General features: G+C 54.4%; 1 protein-coding gene across 1 annotated transcript; it reads left to right on the top strand.

Moving 5' to 3' along the window:
* The first annotated feature begins 915 nt into the window (after nucleotides 1-915).
* LOC110482668 (cingulin) lies at nucleotides 916-12,662 on the top strand. Its single transcript, XM_077790555.1, has 19 exons — nucleotides 916-1,902; nucleotides 2,223-2,314; nucleotides 2,504-2,573; nucleotides 3,465-3,556; nucleotides 4,144-4,258; nucleotides 4,791-4,949; nucleotides 5,167-5,315; nucleotides 5,639-5,765; nucleotides 5,904-5,966; nucleotides 6,176-6,307; nucleotides 7,493-7,654; nucleotides 8,304-8,474; nucleotides 8,573-8,734; nucleotides 8,943-9,032; nucleotides 9,585-9,668; nucleotides 10,204-10,328; nucleotides 10,678-10,786; nucleotides 11,220-11,383; nucleotides 12,545-12,662. The coding sequence occupies exons 1-19, from the start codon at nucleotides 916-918 to the stop codon at nucleotides 12,660-12,662; spliced, it is 3,171 nt and encodes a 1,056-aa protein (XP_077646681.1).
* Nucleotides 12,663-17,003: the final 4,341 nt, after the last annotated feature.

The raw sequence follows: 17,003 nt of genomic DNA, 5'->3' as shown, positions 1-17,003 counted from the left end.
TGCGGGACGAACGGTGGAAATGAAGGGAAAATGCGGGACGAACGGGGGAAGGAAGGGAAAATGTGGGATAAATGGGGAAAGGAAGGGAAAATGCGGGACGAACGGTGGAAATGAAGGGAAAATGCGGGACGAACGGTGGAAATGAAGGGAAAATGCGGGACGAACGGTGGAAAGGAAGGGAAAATGCGGGACGAACGGGTGGAAATGAAGGGAAAATGCGGGATGAACGGGGAAGGGAAGGGAAAATGCGGGATGAACGGTGGAAATGAAGGGAAAATGCGGGACGAACGGGGGAAGGGAAGGGAGAATGCGGGACGAACGGGGGAAGGGAAGGGAGAATGCGGGATGAACGGGTGGAAATGAAGGGAAAATGCGGGATGAACGGGGGAAAGGAAGGGAAAATGCGGGACGAACGGGGGAAGGGAAGGGAGAATGCGGGATGAACGGGGGAAATGAAGGGAAAATGCGGGATGAACGGGTGGAAATGAATGGAAAATGCGGGATGAACGGGGGAAAGGAAGGGAAAATGCGGGATGAACGGGGAAGGGAAGGGAAAATGCGGGACGAACGGTGGAAATGAATGGAAAATGCGGGATGAACGGGTGGAAATGAAGGGAAAATGCGGGATGAACGGGGGAAAGGAAGGGAAAATGCGGGACGAACGGGTGGAAATGAAGGGAAAATGCGGGATAAATGGGGAAGGGAAGGGAAAATGCGGGATGAACGGGTGGAAATGAAGGGAAAATGCGGGATGAACGGGGAAGGGAAGGGAAAATGCGGGACGAACGGTGGAAATGAATGGAAAATGCGGGATGAACGGGTGGAAATGAAGGGAAAATGCGGGATGAACGGTGGAAATGAAGGGAGAATGCGGGATAAACGGGTGGAAATGAAGGAGCGGCTTGTCCCGCAGCCATGGCGGAGCAGCCGCTGGACCACGGCGTCCAGATCCGCTTCATCCGCGAGCTCGGCGAGGCGCGGCGCGCCCCGCGCCCCCCGCGCCCCCGCGGCGGCTCCTACGGCGTGGCCGTGCGGGTGCGGGGCATCGCCGGGCAGCCCTTCGTGGTGCTCAACGGCGGCGGCGGCGGCGGCGACAGCTTCGGCGTGCGCATCCAAGGGGCGCGGCCCCAGGCGCCCCCGAATCCCCCCGCAGCCCGGGCCCCGGGGGGATTTTGGGATGCGGGGATGCGCGGGGCGCCCGCGTTCGCAGAGCGGGACGGTTCCCGGGGGGGGCCCGAGTTTGTAGATGAGGAAGGTTCGGGGGGGTCCCCGGGGGTCCCCAAGTCCTGGGATGAGGAGCGAAGGAAGGGCCCCAGATCCTCGGAGCACGAAATTCCAGGGGGGTCCCCGGGGGTCCCCAAATCCTGGGATGAGGAGCTAAGGAAGGGCCCCAGATCCTCGGAGCACGAAATTCCAGGCGGGACCCCGGGGGTCCCCAAATCCTCCTGGGATGAGGAAACTTCGGGGCGATCTCGGGGCATCCCCAAATTCTCGGATCAGGACCCGGGAAGATCCCGAGATGCCCCAAAATCCTCGGATCAGCAGCCGAAAATCCCCAAATGCTCGGAGGAGCTGCGCCGATCCCAATCCCACGGGGACCTCAGCGCGCCTCTCCCCAGGAGCGGGGAGAAATTGGGAAAAAAGGACGCGGAAATTCCCAAAATCCCTGGCGACGTGGACACGGAGCCGCTGCGCTCCGTGGATTCCCTGATCACGAAATTCGACGGGAATTTGCCCCGCGGGCGAGCGGCGCGGAGGTTCCGCGGCCCCGCGGCGGCTCCGAGGAAACGCTCGCAGAGTTTGGAGGCGCGGAATTCCCGGGAATCCGCCGCGATCCCGCCCCCGAGTCCCCAAATTCCCGCCGGCTTTGGGGGCGTGCAGGAGCAGAGCGTGGAGATGCAGGTACCTGGGGGAAAAAATTCCTGAAAAAATGGGGGGTTTATATGAAAATTGGGGGCTTGCCTAAAAAAAATTGGGGTTTTCCTAGAATATTTAAGGGGTTTTTCCCATTAAGTTTGGGGGGTTTTCCCATGAAATTGGGTTTTTTCCTACAAAACTGGGATTTTTTTTTTTTTCCCATAAAACTGGCGAATTGTTTCCTAGAAAATTGTGGTTTTCCCCTATACAGTCATGTTTTTTCCTGTAAAATTGGGGTTTTTTCCCCTCTAGAATGAGGGATTTGGGGGTTTTGTTGGAATTGAGGTTTTTTTCCCTCCCGGAAGCTGAAATCCACCCCGGACCTGCTGCGGGATCAGCGGGAACTGGGGGGCAGCGAAAACCCCACCGAGCTCATCTACAGCATCCTAAAGGAGGGGTGAGCCCCAAACCCCCAAATTCCCCAAAATCCCCCAAAACCACCCTAAAATTCCCACTCCATGACCTCAGTTCCCAAATACTTTCTCCAAATTCGGGATTTGGGGGAATCCCAGCCGTTCCTGCCCTTTCCCTTTTTCCATGACTTCCTTCCCAATTTTTTCCCCCCAAATCCAACCCCAAATTCCAGGAGCTCTGAGAGTGAAATTTCCCTGAAAAGGAAAACCTCGAGGCTGCTGGGGAAATTCCAGGAGCTGGCGGTGAGCGGGAAAACTCCTGGAGTATGGGATGGCTTTGGGATTTGGGATGGCTTTAGGATTTCTGGATGGGTTTGGGGTTTGGGATTTAGGATTTGGGATGGGTTTGGGATTTGGGATTTAGGATTTGGGATGGGTTTGGGATGGGTTTGGGATTTGGGATGGGTTTGGGATTTGGGATGGATTTGAGATGGGTTTGGGATTGGGATGGCTTTGGGATTTGGGATGGATTTGGGATTTCTGGATGGGTTTGGGATTTGGGATGGGTTTGGGATTTGGGATTTAGGATTTGGGATGGATTTGGGATGGGTTTGGGATTGGGATGGCTTTAAGATTTCTGGATGGGTTTGGGATTTAGGATTTGGGATGGATTTGAGATGGATTTGAGATGGGTTTGGGATTGGGATGGGTTTGGGATTTGGGATGGATTTGGGATGGGTTTGGGATGGGTTTGGGATTTGGGATGGGTTTGGGATGGGTTTGGGATTGGGATGGGTTTGGGATTTGGGATGGATTTGGGATGGCTTTGGGATTTGGGATGGGTTTGGGATGGGTTTGGGATTTGGGATGGGTTTGGGATGGGTTTGGGATGGGTTTAGGATTTCTGGATCGGTTTGGGATTTGGGATGGATTTGGGATGGGTTTGGGATGGGTTTGGGATTTGGGATGGGTTTGGGATTTGGGATGGGTTTGGGATTGGGATGGGTTTGGGATTTGGGATGGGTTTGGGATTTGGGATGGGTTTGGGATTTGGGATGGGTTTGGGATTTGGGATTTGGGATGGGTTTGGGATTTGGGATGGGTTTGGGATGGGTTTGGGATTTGGGATGGGTTTGGGATTTGGGATTTTAGGATGGGATGTCTCCAACATCCCAAATGTCCCGAATTCCCCAGAGTTCCGTGGGGGCTCCGGCCTCGCCCCAATCCCGAATCCTGCGGGAGGCCCTGGACAGGAAATCCCAGGAGCTGCAGCGGAGCCAGGCCCAGTAATGGGGTCACCAACGGCGGGATGGGTTTGGGGTCACCCCCATTGTCCCTTTGGGGTGTGGGGTCACCCCCAGGGGTGTGGGGTCACCCCCAGGGATTTGGGGTCACCCCCATTGTCCCTTTGGGGTGTGGGGTCACCCCCAGGGTTGTGGGGTCACCCCCAGGGGTTTGGGGTCACCCCCAGGGGTTTGGGGTCACTCCCGGGGGTCTGGGGTCCCCTAAAGGGTTTGGGATGGGTTTGGGGTGGCCCTTTGGGGTTTGGGGTCCCCTAAAGGGTCTGGGGCAGGTTTGGGGTGACCCTTTGGGGTTTGGGGTCCTCCCTGATGTCCCTTTGGGTTTTGGGGTCCCCTAAAGGGTCGGGGGCAGGTTTGGGGTGTCCCTTTGAGGTTTGGGGTCACTGTGGGTCCCCCTTTGTCCCTTTTGGGGTTTGGGGCCCAAAGACCCTTTGGAGACCCTCTGGACCTCCCTTAATCCCCCCAGACACCTCCAAACCTCCCCTGATCCCACCCAGCCCCCAACAAATCCCCTCTGGGCCCCCCAAAAACCCCCAAACCCTTGATTTCCCCATTAACCCTTCGTTGCCCAGGCTGAGCGAGCTGCGAGCTGCCAAGGAGGCGCTGGAGGCGCGGCTGGGCCACCTCGAGGGGCAGCTGCTGCCCACGGACCCCAAAAGTGACCCCGAAGCACAGGGCCTCTACCAGGTACCCCGAAAAACCTCCAAAATGGGCAAAAAAACACAAAAACCGCCTAAAACCTCAAAATCTGAAAAATCCCAATAAAAAACTCACAAAGAAATGAACCCCAAATCCCCAGATCCCGAATTTGCCGTTCCCAGGAACTCCTGGAATCCTGGGTAGACTTGAGGAGGCTTTGGGATTTTTTGCCATCCCCAAGTACCAATTTCCCCATTCCCAGGATTTCCAGGAATGCCAGGAGCAGCTGGAAGAGGTTTTGGGGTCACAGCCACATCCCAAGTCCCAATTTTCCCATTTCCCCAACTTTTCCCATTGCCAGGAGCTGCAGGAGTGTCGGGAGCAGCTCCAGGAGCTTGTGAGGGTTTTCACATCCCAAATCCCAGATTTCCCATTCCCAGCAGCTTTTGATGGTTTTCCCCATCCCAAATCCCAGATTTCCCATTCCCAGCAGCTTTTGCAGGTTTCCCCCATCCCGAATCCCAGATTTCCCATTCCCAGCGGGTTTCCCCATCCCGAATCCCAACTTTTCCCACCCCAGGAGCTGCAGGAGTGCCGGGAGCAGCTGCGGCGCCGGGAGCGGGAGCTGCAGGCGCTCCGGGGCGCCCTGAAGGCCGAGGTGGCCGCGCACGATTCCCACCTGGAGCGGCTCCGGAGCGAGGTGGAGGCGCTCCGGGCAGAAACGGAGCGAGCGGCACAGGTGGGAATTCGCGACGGGAATTCGGGATGCTGCTGGGAATTCCAGCCTTCCCCCCGTGTTCCAAACCTCTGAAATGCGGGAAAAATCCCCGGCGGAACACGGGAAAAACTGGGAGGAATCGCTCTGGGATTTCCACGGACTCGGCACCGATTCCGTGGATATTTTGGCTCGAATTCCCAGGGAATTCTTTTTGGAGAATCTTGTAAATTCCTTGCAGGAGAAATCCAGCCTGGAGCAGGAACGGGAAAACTTGGGAATGCAGCTCCGGAATCTGCGGCGGGAGCTGGAGGAGAGCACAGAGGAGACGGAGCAGTGGCGGGAAATGTTCCAGAAAAACAAGGAAGAACTCCGGAATTCCAAGCAGGAGTGAGTCTTGTGCCTTGGGGAGACCCGAAATTTGGGATTTTCTGAGGTTTTCCAAGCCGTATCCCAAAAAAATTGGGAATTTTCTGGGGTTTTCCACTCTGAATCCCAAAAAACTGGGCCTGGGGAGTGCTGCGGGATTTGGGAAGCCTCAAATATGTGAATTCTCTGGGATTTTCCACCCCCAAACCCCAAAAAAGGGGGATGGGGGCGGATCTGGAGCTCCCAGTTCTGGGATTTCCCAGGATTTTCCACTCCAAATCCCAACGAAACAGGGTCGGGGATTTTGGGATGGAGGGGATTTTGGGAATTGTTGGGTTTTCCAGGCTGCTGCAGGTGCAGCTGGAGCGGGAGGAGTTGGAGGAGGAGCTCCGGGAGCTCCGGGAGCGATTCCAGGCGGCGCGGGAGGATCGGGATCGGAGCGACCCCCAGGAGCTGGAAAAGCTCCGGAAGGTGGGAGAAATCCGGGGAGTTCTATCCCCAAATCTGGGATTTTTTTGCCCAAAATTTAGGAATTTTTTTTCCCCCAAGATTCGGGATTTTTCCCCAAAAATCCATTATTCTTCCCCCAAAATTTGGGATTTTTCCCAGGAGCTGGAGCAGGGCCGGAAGGATCTGGAAAAGCTTCGGGGGGAGCGGGACGAGGCTGCCCAGGTAAGAGGAGGAAATCCCAGGAATCGGGAAGTTTTTGGAAATTTTGGGGGAATTTTTCAGAATTTGGGGTCGCAGATTCGCTCATTGTGGGCTCTGCCAAAATTGCCCCAAGAATTTAAAAAGAATTCCCACAAAATCCCCCCAAAAAGCCTGCAAAATCCCCCAAAATTCCTCAAAAATCCCCCCCAAAATTCCCCCAAACCCCCAAGGCCCAGATTTCCCTTGGATCGGCACTGGAGGCATCAGAGGAGGCACGGAAAGTTCTGGAATCGCAGCTGGAGGAATCCCAGGAAGAGCGGGAAAAGTGGGAACAGCTCCGGGAGAAAGCGGCCGAACTGGAGGTACTGGGAATTCCCAAAAATCCAAACTGGACGGACTGGGAATTCCCAAAAAAATCCAAACTGGAGATTCCCAAAAATCCAAACTGGAGGTACTGGGAATTCCCAAAAATCCAAACTGGAGGTATTGGGATTTCCCAAAAAAATCCAAACTGGAGATTCCCAAAAATCCAAACTGGAGGGACTGGGAATTCCTGAAAATCCAAACTGGAGATTCCCAAAGATCCAAAGGGGAGGGACTGGGAATTCCCAAAGATCCAAAGGGGAGGGACTGGGAATTCCCGAAGATCCAAACCTGGAGATTCCCGAAGATCCAAACGGGACGGACTGGGATTTCCCAGAGATCCAAAGGGGAGGGACTGGGAATTCCCAAAGATCCAAACTGGCTGAACTGGGAATTCCCAAAGATCCAAAGGGGAGGGACTGGGAATTCCCAAAGATGATTCCCAGAGATCCAAAGGGGAGGGACTGGGAATTCCCAAAGAGAGATGATTCCCAGAGATCCAGCCTGGCGGGACTGGGAATTCCCAAAGATCCAAACTGGCGGGACTGGGAATTCCCAGAGGTGATTCCCAGAGATCCAGCCTGGCGGGACTGGGAATTCCCAGAGATCCAAACTGGCGGGACTGGGAATTCCCAGAGATCCAAACTGGCGGGACTGGGAATTCCCAAAGATGATTCCCAGAGATCCAGCCTGGCGGGACTGGGAATTCCCAGAGGTGATTCCCAGAGATCCAGCCTGGCGGGACTGGGAATTCCCAAAGATCCCGCCTGGCGGGACTGGGAATTCCCAGAGATGATTCCCAGAGATCCAGCCTGGCGGGACTGGGAATTCCCAGAGATCCAGCCTGGCGGGACTGGGAATTCCCAGAGGTGATTCCCAGAGATCCAGCCTGGCGGGACTGGGAATTCCCAAAGATCCAAACTGGCGGGACTGGGAATTCCCAGAGATCCAGCCTGGCGGGACTGGGAATTCCCAGAGATCCAAACTGGCGGGACTGGGAATTCCCAGAGATCCAAACTGGCGGGACTGGGAATTCCCAAAGATGATTCCCAGAGATCCAGCCTGGCGGGACTGGGAATTCCCAGAGGTGATTCCCAGAGATCCAGCCTGGCGGGACTGGGAATTCCCAGAGATCCAGCCTGGCGGGACTGGGAGTCCCGGTGCCAAGCGGAATGCGGGCGCAGGCGGAGCGCGCGGCGCTGGCCGGGGCGGCGGAGCGGGAGCGGGAGCTGCGGCGCCGCCGGGATTCCCTGGAATCGCGCCTGGAGCGGGCCCAGCGGGAGCTGCGGGATTTGGGATCGGAGCTGGGCCAGGAGCGCCGGCGGCGGGAGCGGCTCAGCCACGAGGTGCGGGAAGAGATTCCCGGATTTCCCCGGAATTCCACGGAGCGGGGCGTTTCAGGCTTGTTTTTTTTTTTTTGGGATTTGGGGGTAATTTGGGTTTTTTTTATTTTCGTGGAATGACGGGATTTTTAATGGAATTTTAGGTTATTTCCTGGAATTTTGTCTGGGTTTTTTTTTTTTTTAATGGAATGTTTGGGTGTTTTTTTGTGGAATTTGGGAATTTTTTATTTTTTTGCTAAGTTTGGGAGTTTTTTCATGGAATTTCAGGACTTTTAAATGGAATTCTGGGTTTCTTTTAAAATGGAAATTTTTGGGTGGAATTTTGCTTTTTTTTTTTTTTTAATGGAATTGTGGCATTTCTTCATCCCAAAATCTTCGTCTTGTGGGATTGGCACCTCTTGAGAGGTTTGGGAAGAGATTCCAGGGGTTTTTCCCAGAAAATCCCTGGATTTTTCAGGGCATTTTGGGTTTTTTTCATGGAATTCTTGGGTTTCTTATGGAATTCTGGGTTTTTTTTCCATTGAATTCTGGGCTTTATCCATAGAATTTTTAGCTTTTCTCATGGAATTCTGGGATTTCCACCCCAACCCCCAGATCCCATTTTTGGCACCATCCCACAGAATTCCCCATCCCGAAATTCCCATTTTTTCAGCTGGAGCAGATGACAGCGGAGTCCCAGAGCTCCCTGGCCTCACTGAGATCCCAACTGGAAGAATTCCAGGAAAAATCCCGCCGGGAACTCATGGATTCCCAAAAAATCGCCCAAGACCGCGAGACCGAGGCGGAAAAATTCCAACAGGACCTTGGGAAGCTCCAGGACGAGGTTTGTTGGGAATTCCAGCTGATTTTTCCCAGGAATTCTGTGGATTTTGAGGGAAAATCCAGCTGGGAATCTGGGGGATTTTGGGGTTTTTCTGGCAGATTTCCCAGCTGAAGGAGACGATCCAGGAAAAGCGGGAAGAGCGGGATCGGATCCTGCTGGACAAGGAGCTGCTGCTCCAGAGGCTCCAGGAGCTGGAGCAGGAGCTGGAAAATGGGAAGAGATCCCAGGAGGAGCGAGCCCGGCATTCCAAAGCTCTGGAGGTGGGGATTCCTGAAAAAAAAAATCCTGGAAAACTCTCCAAGAAATGAAAAAAAAGATTCCCGTGCCGCTCCCAGAAAATTCCTCCCAAAAAAATAACGGAAAATTCCTAAAGAAGTCCCGGAAGATTCCCAGAAATTTCTCCCCCAAAAAAATTTTTCCAAAATTCCCAGAAAATTCCCCCAAAATTCCATGCCAAATTCCCATCAGGAAAAGTCCAAACGTTTGGAATTGGAGCTGGACGAGGAGCGGAGCTCGGTGGAGCTGCTGAGCGAGAGGGTGACCCGGAGCCGGGACCAGGTAAAATCCTGGGAATTTTGGGAATTCTCGGCAGAAACGCAACTCTCCCAGAATTCCAACCCCTCCCTCCAGGGATCCAGCTGGGAATTCCAGCTGGGAATTGTCAGTTGGGGCAGGAGTGGGGATCGGAAGAGGCTGGGAAGAGGGATATAGAATTCCTAAAGGAATTCCGGATTTTTGGTGCTTGGGTGGAATTTTGGGGGTTAAATCCCAGCGTATTCTGAGCTCTTCCCAAACTTTATTCCCTCCTTTTCCCCCCAAAATTACGAGGCATAAGTGGCATAAAATGAAAAATTTTCCCCAATTTTTCCAATCGGGAATAATCCCAGGGATACATTTCCCAGAATTCCCAGAGAATCCCAGTGCCTCCTCCAATCCCGGAAATCCATGGAAAAGTCCATGGAGAATCTGTGGAAAATCTGTGGAAATCAACGGAATTCCATGGAAAAATCCATGGAAGTATGTGGAAAATCATAGGAAAAATCGATGGAAATCCATGGAACGTCCTGGAAATCCCTGGAGATTCCCAGATTTTTCCGTTTTTCTTCCCAGATCGAGCAGCTGCGGGCGGAGCTGCTCCAGGAACGTTCGAGCCGCCAGGACCTGGAATGTGACAAATCCTCCCTGGAGCGCCAGGTGCGGGAAATCCCGGGAAAATTCCCCCAAAATTCCCTGGGAAAATCCTGGGGAAATCCCGGGAAAAACTCAGGAAAAATCCCACGAAAAAATCCCTGGATCTAGCCTCTAATCCTGGCGGGAATGGCCCCAGGGAGAACCCAGATTTCATGAGGAATTCTGGGAAAAGAATCCTTGGGAATGGGGTCATCATTCCAAGGAGTTTTCCCAGTTTTTTCCTGCTTTTTATCCCGCCTTTTCTGGTTCTTTCCTGGTTTTTTCCAGCTTTTCCTGCTTTTCCTTTGGTTACCAGTCCCAGTTCTGGGGTCCTCTGCCCTCTCCCAGTGCGGTTTTCCTGCAGAATTCCAACGGAATTCCCACTTTTCTGTGCGGAATTCCCACTTCTCCCTGAAGACAAGTCCCAGAATTCCCACTTTTCCCACCTTCCTGACTCCTGGAATCCTGCAAAGAATTCCTGGAATTCCTCCCCATTGGGAAACTTGGCAAAACCAGGAATTTCCGGGGGCTCAGGGGGATTTTTGGGAATTTTTCCCAGAACAGGGAGCTGAAGAACCGGCTGGCCACTTCCGAGGGGCAGCAGCGGAATTCCGGGAACAGCCGGAATTCCCAGCTGGAATCGCAGCTGGAAGAGCTCCGGGAGCAGCTCCAGGCTGAGGAGAGGTGCCCCATCCCAATTCCCAAATTTTTCCAATCCCACTTCCCAAATTTCAAATCCCTGATCCCAAATATCAATTCCCGTATGATCCCCACTTCCCAAATCCCAAATTTTTCCAATCCCAGTTCCCAAATTTTTCCAACCCCAAATCCCAGTTCCCAAATCTCAAATCTCAATTCCCAAATTTTTCCAAATCCCGAATCCCTTAAAAATTCCTTGGCAAATGTCTTAAAAATTCTTAAAAATCCCTTAATATCCTTGAAATTCCTTAAAATTCCATAAAAATCCATACAAATCCCGTTGTCAGGCCGCTCCAAAGGGCGGGGAATCCATGGAATTCCCGTTTTTCCGTAGGGAAAAGAGCGTCCTGCTCTCGTCCAACCGGAAGCTGGAGCGGAAAATTAAGGAATTGTCGCTGCAGCTGGACGAGGAGCGGCAGAGCAGCAGCAGCCACAGGGACCAGGTGGGGCTGGAATTCCTGGAATTCCATGGAAAAACCTGGGATAGGATTCAGGGTTTGTCCCAGAAATCCCATCTGAGCCACGACGGGGAATCCTGGAATGGTTTGGGCTGGGAAAGATCCCAAAGAACCTTAAAAATTCCTTCCGAATTCCTTCAAAATCTGAGGCTGGGGACATTCCCACCATCCCCGGGATGGGAATCCATGGGAATAATGGAGCTTGGATCCTGAAGATCCCTAAAATCCCACCCAAGGAATTCCTGGAATGATTTGGGATGGGAAAAAAACCCCCAACAATCCTTAAGAATTCCTTCCAAATCCCTGACAAGTCCTTTAAAATCCTTAAAATCCCGAGGCCAGGGCCATCCCCTGCAGCCCAGGATCCTCCCAGAATTCCCAAATCCCAAATCCGAGCCCGAATCCTGGGAATTCCCAGCTGAGCCTGCGGGTGAAGGCCCTGAAGCGCCAGGTGGATGAATCCGAGGAGGAAATCGAGCGCTTGGAAAACGCCCGGAAAAAATCCCAGCGGGAGCTGGAGGAGCAGCAGGAGCTCAACGAGCAGCTCCAGCGGCGCCTGAAATCCATGGAAAAGGAGGCCTGGTAAGGAATTCCCAGCTGGAAAATTCCAGGATCCGTGGGAAAGGTTCCTAAAGCCATGCAAAGTCCATGGGAATGCCCCAAATCCCAAGGAAAAAGCCCAAAATTGATGGGAAAGGGTCTAAAGGCATGGAAAAGGAGCCCTGGCAAGGGAATGCTGACCTGCAAAGGGCCGGGAATTCCATGGAAAGGGCTGGAATTCCATGGAAAGGGTCGGGATTCCATGGAAAAGTTCGGGAATTGCATGGAAAGGGTTGGGAATTCCATGGAAAGGGCTGGGAATTGCATGGAAAGGGCCGGGATTCCATGGAAAGGGCCGGAATTCCATGGAAAGGGCCGGGATTCCATGGAAAGGGCCGGGATTCCATGGAAAGGGCCGGGATTCCATGGAAAGGGCTGGGATTCCATGGAAAGGGAGGGATTCCATGGAAAAGTTCGGGAATTGCATGGAAAGGGCTGGGAATTCCATGGAAAGGGCCGGGATTCCATGGAAAAGTTCGGGAATTGCATGGAAAGGGCCGTAATTCCATGGAAAGGGCCGGAATTCCATGGAAAGGGCTGGGAATTGCATGGAAAGGGCTGGGAATTCCATGGAAAGGGCCGGAATTCCATGGAGAAGTTCGGGAATTGCATGGAAAGGGCCGTAATTCCATGGAAAGGGCCGGAATTCCATGGAAAGGGCCGGGAATTGCATGGAAAGGGCCGTAATTCCATGGAAAGGGCCGGAATTCCGTGGAGAAGTCCGGGAATTGCATGGAGAGGCGGGAATTCCGTGGAGAAGTCCGGGAATTCCATGGAAAGGGCCGGAATTGCATGGAAGGGCCGGGAATTCCATGGAAAGGGCCACAATTCCATGGAAAGGGCCGGGATTCCATGGAAAGGGCCGGGAATTGCATGGGAGAGGCTGGAATTGCATGGAAAGGGCCGGAATTCCATGGAGAAGTCCGGGAATTGCATGGAAAGGGCCGGAATTCCGTGGAGAAGTCCGGGAATTGCATGGAAGGGCTGGGAATTGCATGGAAAGGGCCGGAATTCCGTGGAGAAGTCCGGGAATTGCATGGAGAGGCGGGAATTCCGTGGAGAAGTCCGGGAATTCCATGGAAAGGGCCGGAATTCCATGGAGAAGTGCGGGAATTGCAGGGAGAGGCGGATTTTCTCCGGCAGGCGCCGCGCCGTGGACTCGGCGCTGCGGGACGAGCGGCTGAGCTCGGATGAGGAACTCGGATCCGCCGCCATCGCCTCCCTGCTGAGCGAGGCCAGCCTGCAGGCCAGCTCCTGCTGACTCCGGGAACCCGGGAATGTGGGAATGCCGGAATACCAGGAATCTGGGAATGTGGGAATGCGGGAATGGGGGAATGGGGGAATCCGGGAACGCGGGAACGCGGGAACGCGGGAACGCGGGGATCCGGGAATCCGGGAATGTGGGAATGTGGGAATGCGGGAATCCGGGGATCCAGGAATGCGGGAATCTGGGAATGTGGGAATGCGGGAATGGGGGAATCCGGGAATGCGGGAATCCGGGAATGTGGGAATGCCAGGAATCCGGGAATGCGGGAATGCGGGAATCCGGGAATGCCAGGAATCTGGGAATCCGGGAATGCGGGAATACCAGGAATCCAGGAATCCGGGAATCCGGGAATGCGGGAATACCAGGAATCCAGGAATCCGGGAACGCGGGAATCCGGGAATGTGGGAATGCCAGGAATCCGGGAATACCAGGAATCCGGGAATGCGGGAATGCGGGAATGCGGGAATGTGGGAATGCGGGAATACCAGGAATCCGGGAATCCAGGAATACCAGGAATCCGGGAATCCGGGAATACCAGGAATCCGGGAATGCGGGAATACCGGGAATCCGGGAATACCAGGAATCCAGGAATCCGGGAATGCCGGAATATGGGAATGTGGGAATCCGGGAATGCAGGAATGCGGAAATACCAGGAATCTGGGAATGCGGGAATCCGGGAATGCGGGAATACCAGGAATCCGGGAATGCAGGAATCCGGGAATATCCGGGAATGCGGGAATGTGGGAATGCGGGAATCCGGGAATGCCGGAATCCGGGAATACCAGGAATCCGGGAATGCCAGGAATGCGGGAATGCCGGAGTCAGCGCTGAGGCCGGGACTGGTTCCAGGATTGCTCGTCCGGGGATCAGCCTGGGACCGTCCCTGGGATCGGCCCCCTCCTGCCGATTCCCGGGAATTCCAGAGCCGGGAGCGAGTCTGGGATCAGCCCCGGGATCCCTGGAATTCTGGATGAAGGAATTCTGGAATGAAGGAAAAAGGGCCGGGACCCCGTGGGAATCCCGGGATTTCCTGGACCCCGTGGGAATCCCGGGATTTCCTGGACCCCGTGGGAATCCCGGGATTTCCTGGACCCCGTGGGAATCCCGGGATTTCCAGGGATTTCCCAGCTCCTGGGAACACTTTGGGGGAATCCTGGGGTTTCCCGATTCCAGTAATTTTTATTCTGCTCCCGAAGATGTTTGCAATAAAATCCATCGGTTTAAGGGCAACAGAGTCTGGAGTTTTTGGGAATTCTGGGTTGGAATTCTTGGCGGGAATGTTCAGGAATTTTCAGGAATTCTGGGTGAGAAATTATTGTGAATTTTCAGGAATTCTGGGTGGGACTTGGGAATTCTCAGGCAGGAATTCTTGGGAATTCTGGGTGGGAATTCTCAGGAATTCTTGGTGGGAATTTTTAGGAATTGCGGGGTGGGGGGGATTGTTGGAAATTCCTGGGAATGGTTGGGAATTCTCAGGAATTTGTAGGGGGAGCTTTTGGGAGTTCTGGGCGGGAATTCTCGGTTGGTAATTCTGGGTGGGATTTGGGAATTCCGGGTGGGAATTCTCGGGAATTCTGGGCGGGAATTCTCGGTTGGTAATTCTGGGTGGGATTTGGGAATTCCGGGTGGGAATTCTCGGGAATTCTGGGCAGTGCCACCACTGTCCCCACACCTCCGTGCCTCAGTTTCCCCCAAGCCTTGGGGACATCCCAGGGACAGAGTGGCCGGAATTCCCTTTTCCCCCAATTCCCTTTTTTCCCAATTTCCCCCTTTTCCCCCAATTCCCTTTTTTCCCAATTTCCCCCTTTTTCCCCAATTCCCTTTTTTCCCAATTTCCCCCTTTTTCCCCAATTCCCTTTTTCCCCAATTTCCCCCTTTTTCCCCAATTCCCTTTTTCCCCAATTTCCCCCTTTTCCCCCAATTCCCTTTTTCCCCAATTTCCCCCTTTTTCCCAATCCCTTTTTCCCCAATTTCCCCCATTTTTTCCCCAATTTCCCCTTTCCCCCCCCCCCCCTTCCCGCAGTGGTCTCGCCCCGCCCCGTTCCCTCCCATGGGCGCGGCCGCTCTCATCTCGGCCCGGGGGGGGCGCGGCGCTCACCTGGCGGCGCTCACCTGGCGCAGGGGCGGCGCTCACCTGGCGCAGGCGCTCACCTGGCGCAGGTGCGGAGCTCACCTGGCGCAGGAGCGGCGCTCACCTGGCGCAGGTGCGGAGCTCACCTGGCGCGGCGCTCACCTGGCGCAGGGGCGGCGCTCACCTGGCGCAGGTGCGGAGCTCACCTGGCGCAGGGGCGGCGCTCACCTGGCGCAGGTGCGGAGCTCACCTGGCGCAGGGGCGGCGCTCACCTGGCGCAGGCGCTCACCTGGCGCAGGGGCGGCGCTCACCTGGCGCAGGGGCGGCGCTCACCTGGCGCAGGGGCGGCGCTCACCTGGCGCAGGAGCGGCGCTCACCTGGCGCAGGGGCGGCGCTCACCTGGCGGCGCTCACCTGGCGCAGGCGCTCACCTGGCGCAGGTGCGGAGCTCACCTGGCGCAGGTGCGGAGCTCACCTGGCGCGGGCGCTCACCTGGCGCAGGTGCGGAGCTCACCTGGCGCAGGTGCGGAGCTCACCTGGCGCAGGGGCGGCGCTCACCTGGCGCGGGGGCGGAGCTCACCTGGCGCAGGTGCGGAGCTCACCTGGCGCAGGGGCGGCGCTCACCTGGCGCGGGCGCGGCGGAAGCGGCGGGGCCATGGCCGCGCTCCCGGGGCCGCCGGTGAGGATCCGACCCTTCCCAATCCCTGATCCCTGATCCCAATCCCTGATCCCAAATCCTGATCCCAAACCCCAAATCCCAAACCCCAAATCCCCAAAACCTCCCCAAAAGCTCCCCAGCATTTCCTGCGGCGTTCCCAAAAACTTCCCGAATCTTCCGCCAAAATCCCTGGGCTCCTCCCGGAACTCCCGGGATTTCTTTCTTCTCCTTTTGGAATCCCTTTGGAATTCCCGGGATCCCGCCCCGAATTCCTCGATCCTTCCCAAAGTTCCTGGATCTCTTCCCTAAAAATTTCAGGACCCTTTCCCGAAATTCGGTCCCCAAAATTGCCGGGCCTCTCCTTGATCCACTCCCGGAACTCCCGTGCTCTTCCCGCCCTCCTGGGAGGAGTTTGGGGGATCCCAAATCCTCTGGAATTCCCGGGACCTCTTCCCAAAATTCCCCAAATCCTTCCCACAATTCCCGAAGCCCTTAACCAAAATCCCCGGGACCCCTCCCTAAAATTGCCGCGTCCCTCCCTTTCCTCATTCCGGGAATTCCCGGGATTCCCGGGATTCTCCCTCCCTCTGGAACGACTTTCGGGGCATCGCAAATCCCTTTGGAATTTCCGGGACCCCTCCCAAAATTCCCTCGGGATCCCTTCCCTAAAAACCCCGGACTGCTCCCCACAGTTCCCGGGTCCCTTTTCCTCATTCCCGGAATTCCCAAAGTTTTGGGCGATCCCAAATCCCTTTTTCCCACCTTCCAACCCCAAACCCGTGCTGGAGTTTTCGGGATCTTCCCGGCTCCGTTTTCCCATGGAATTGCCGGGAATCCCTCCCCAAAATCCCGATTTTTTTGGGAATTCCGAACTCCAGGTGGGCGGGGCCATCCCGGCATTTTCCAGTTGGGATTTGAGGAGTTTTCCCAATTTTTTTCCCGATTTTATTTTATTTTATTTTATTTTATTTTATTTTATTTTATTTTATTTTATTTTATTTTATTTTATTTTATTTTATTTTATTTTATTTTATGTTTTTATTCTTGCTTTTCCCAGCCAGGCCTTGAGGCGGGACTGGTACATTCCCAAAACTCCAACCCCGCCCCAAATCCCGGGAAATTTGGGAATTTTGTGTCTCAAATCCCACCAATCACAGGGTTTTTTATGGATTTGGCAAACTCTGGGAGTTTTCCTGGGATTCCAGGCTCCTTTTCCTGCTTTTCCAGAGGCAAATTCCTCATTCCCAGCATTTTAAGGAGCAGTTTGGGATTTCTGGGAATTCCCAAAATTCCCCACTCATGAAGTTTTGGGATTCCCGATTCCAGAATTTTTGGGATTCCCTCCCCATCCTTCCAAGCTTTTTGCAAAAAACCCTTTAGCATTATGGAAAAACCTTGGAAAAATTGGAAAACTCCCCTTTGAAATTTGGGGATGGGGTCACCTTGAAATTCTGGGATGGAGTTGGGATTTTGGGATTCCTCATCCCAGGATTTTTGTGATTCCCAAAATTCCCATTCTTGGTGAATTCCCCAAAAATCCCCCCTGGGGCTGGGCTGGGCAATGAAAATTTAGGAATTTTGGGAATTTTCCAGTTCAGGGCAGATTT

Source organism: Lonchura striata, unplaced genomic scaffold, assembly GCF_046129695.1.
Source record: "Lonchura striata isolate bLonStr1 unplaced genomic scaffold, bLonStr1.mat Scaffold_106, whole genome shotgun sequence".
Taxonomy (NCBI): Eukaryota; Metazoa; Chordata; class Aves; order Passeriformes; family Estrildidae; genus Lonchura; species Lonchura striata.
Note: the sequence above shows the minus strand (reverse complement) of the source record. Positions and strands in the feature narration are given on the sequence as shown.

Coding starts and splice junctions, on each gene's coding strand:
- LOC110482668 (XM_077790555.1), top strand. CDS start 916: ATGGCGGAGCAGCCGCTGGACCACGGCGTCCAGATCCGCTTCATCCGC. Junction 4,259..4,790: donor AAGCACAGGGCCTCTACCAG/GTACCCCGAAAA, acceptor TTCCCACCCCAG/GAGCTGCAGGAGTGCCGGGA. Junction 9,033..9,584: donor TGACCCGGAGCCGGGACCAG/GTAAAATCCTGG, acceptor TTTTCTTCCCAG/ATCGAGCAGCTGCGGGCGGA.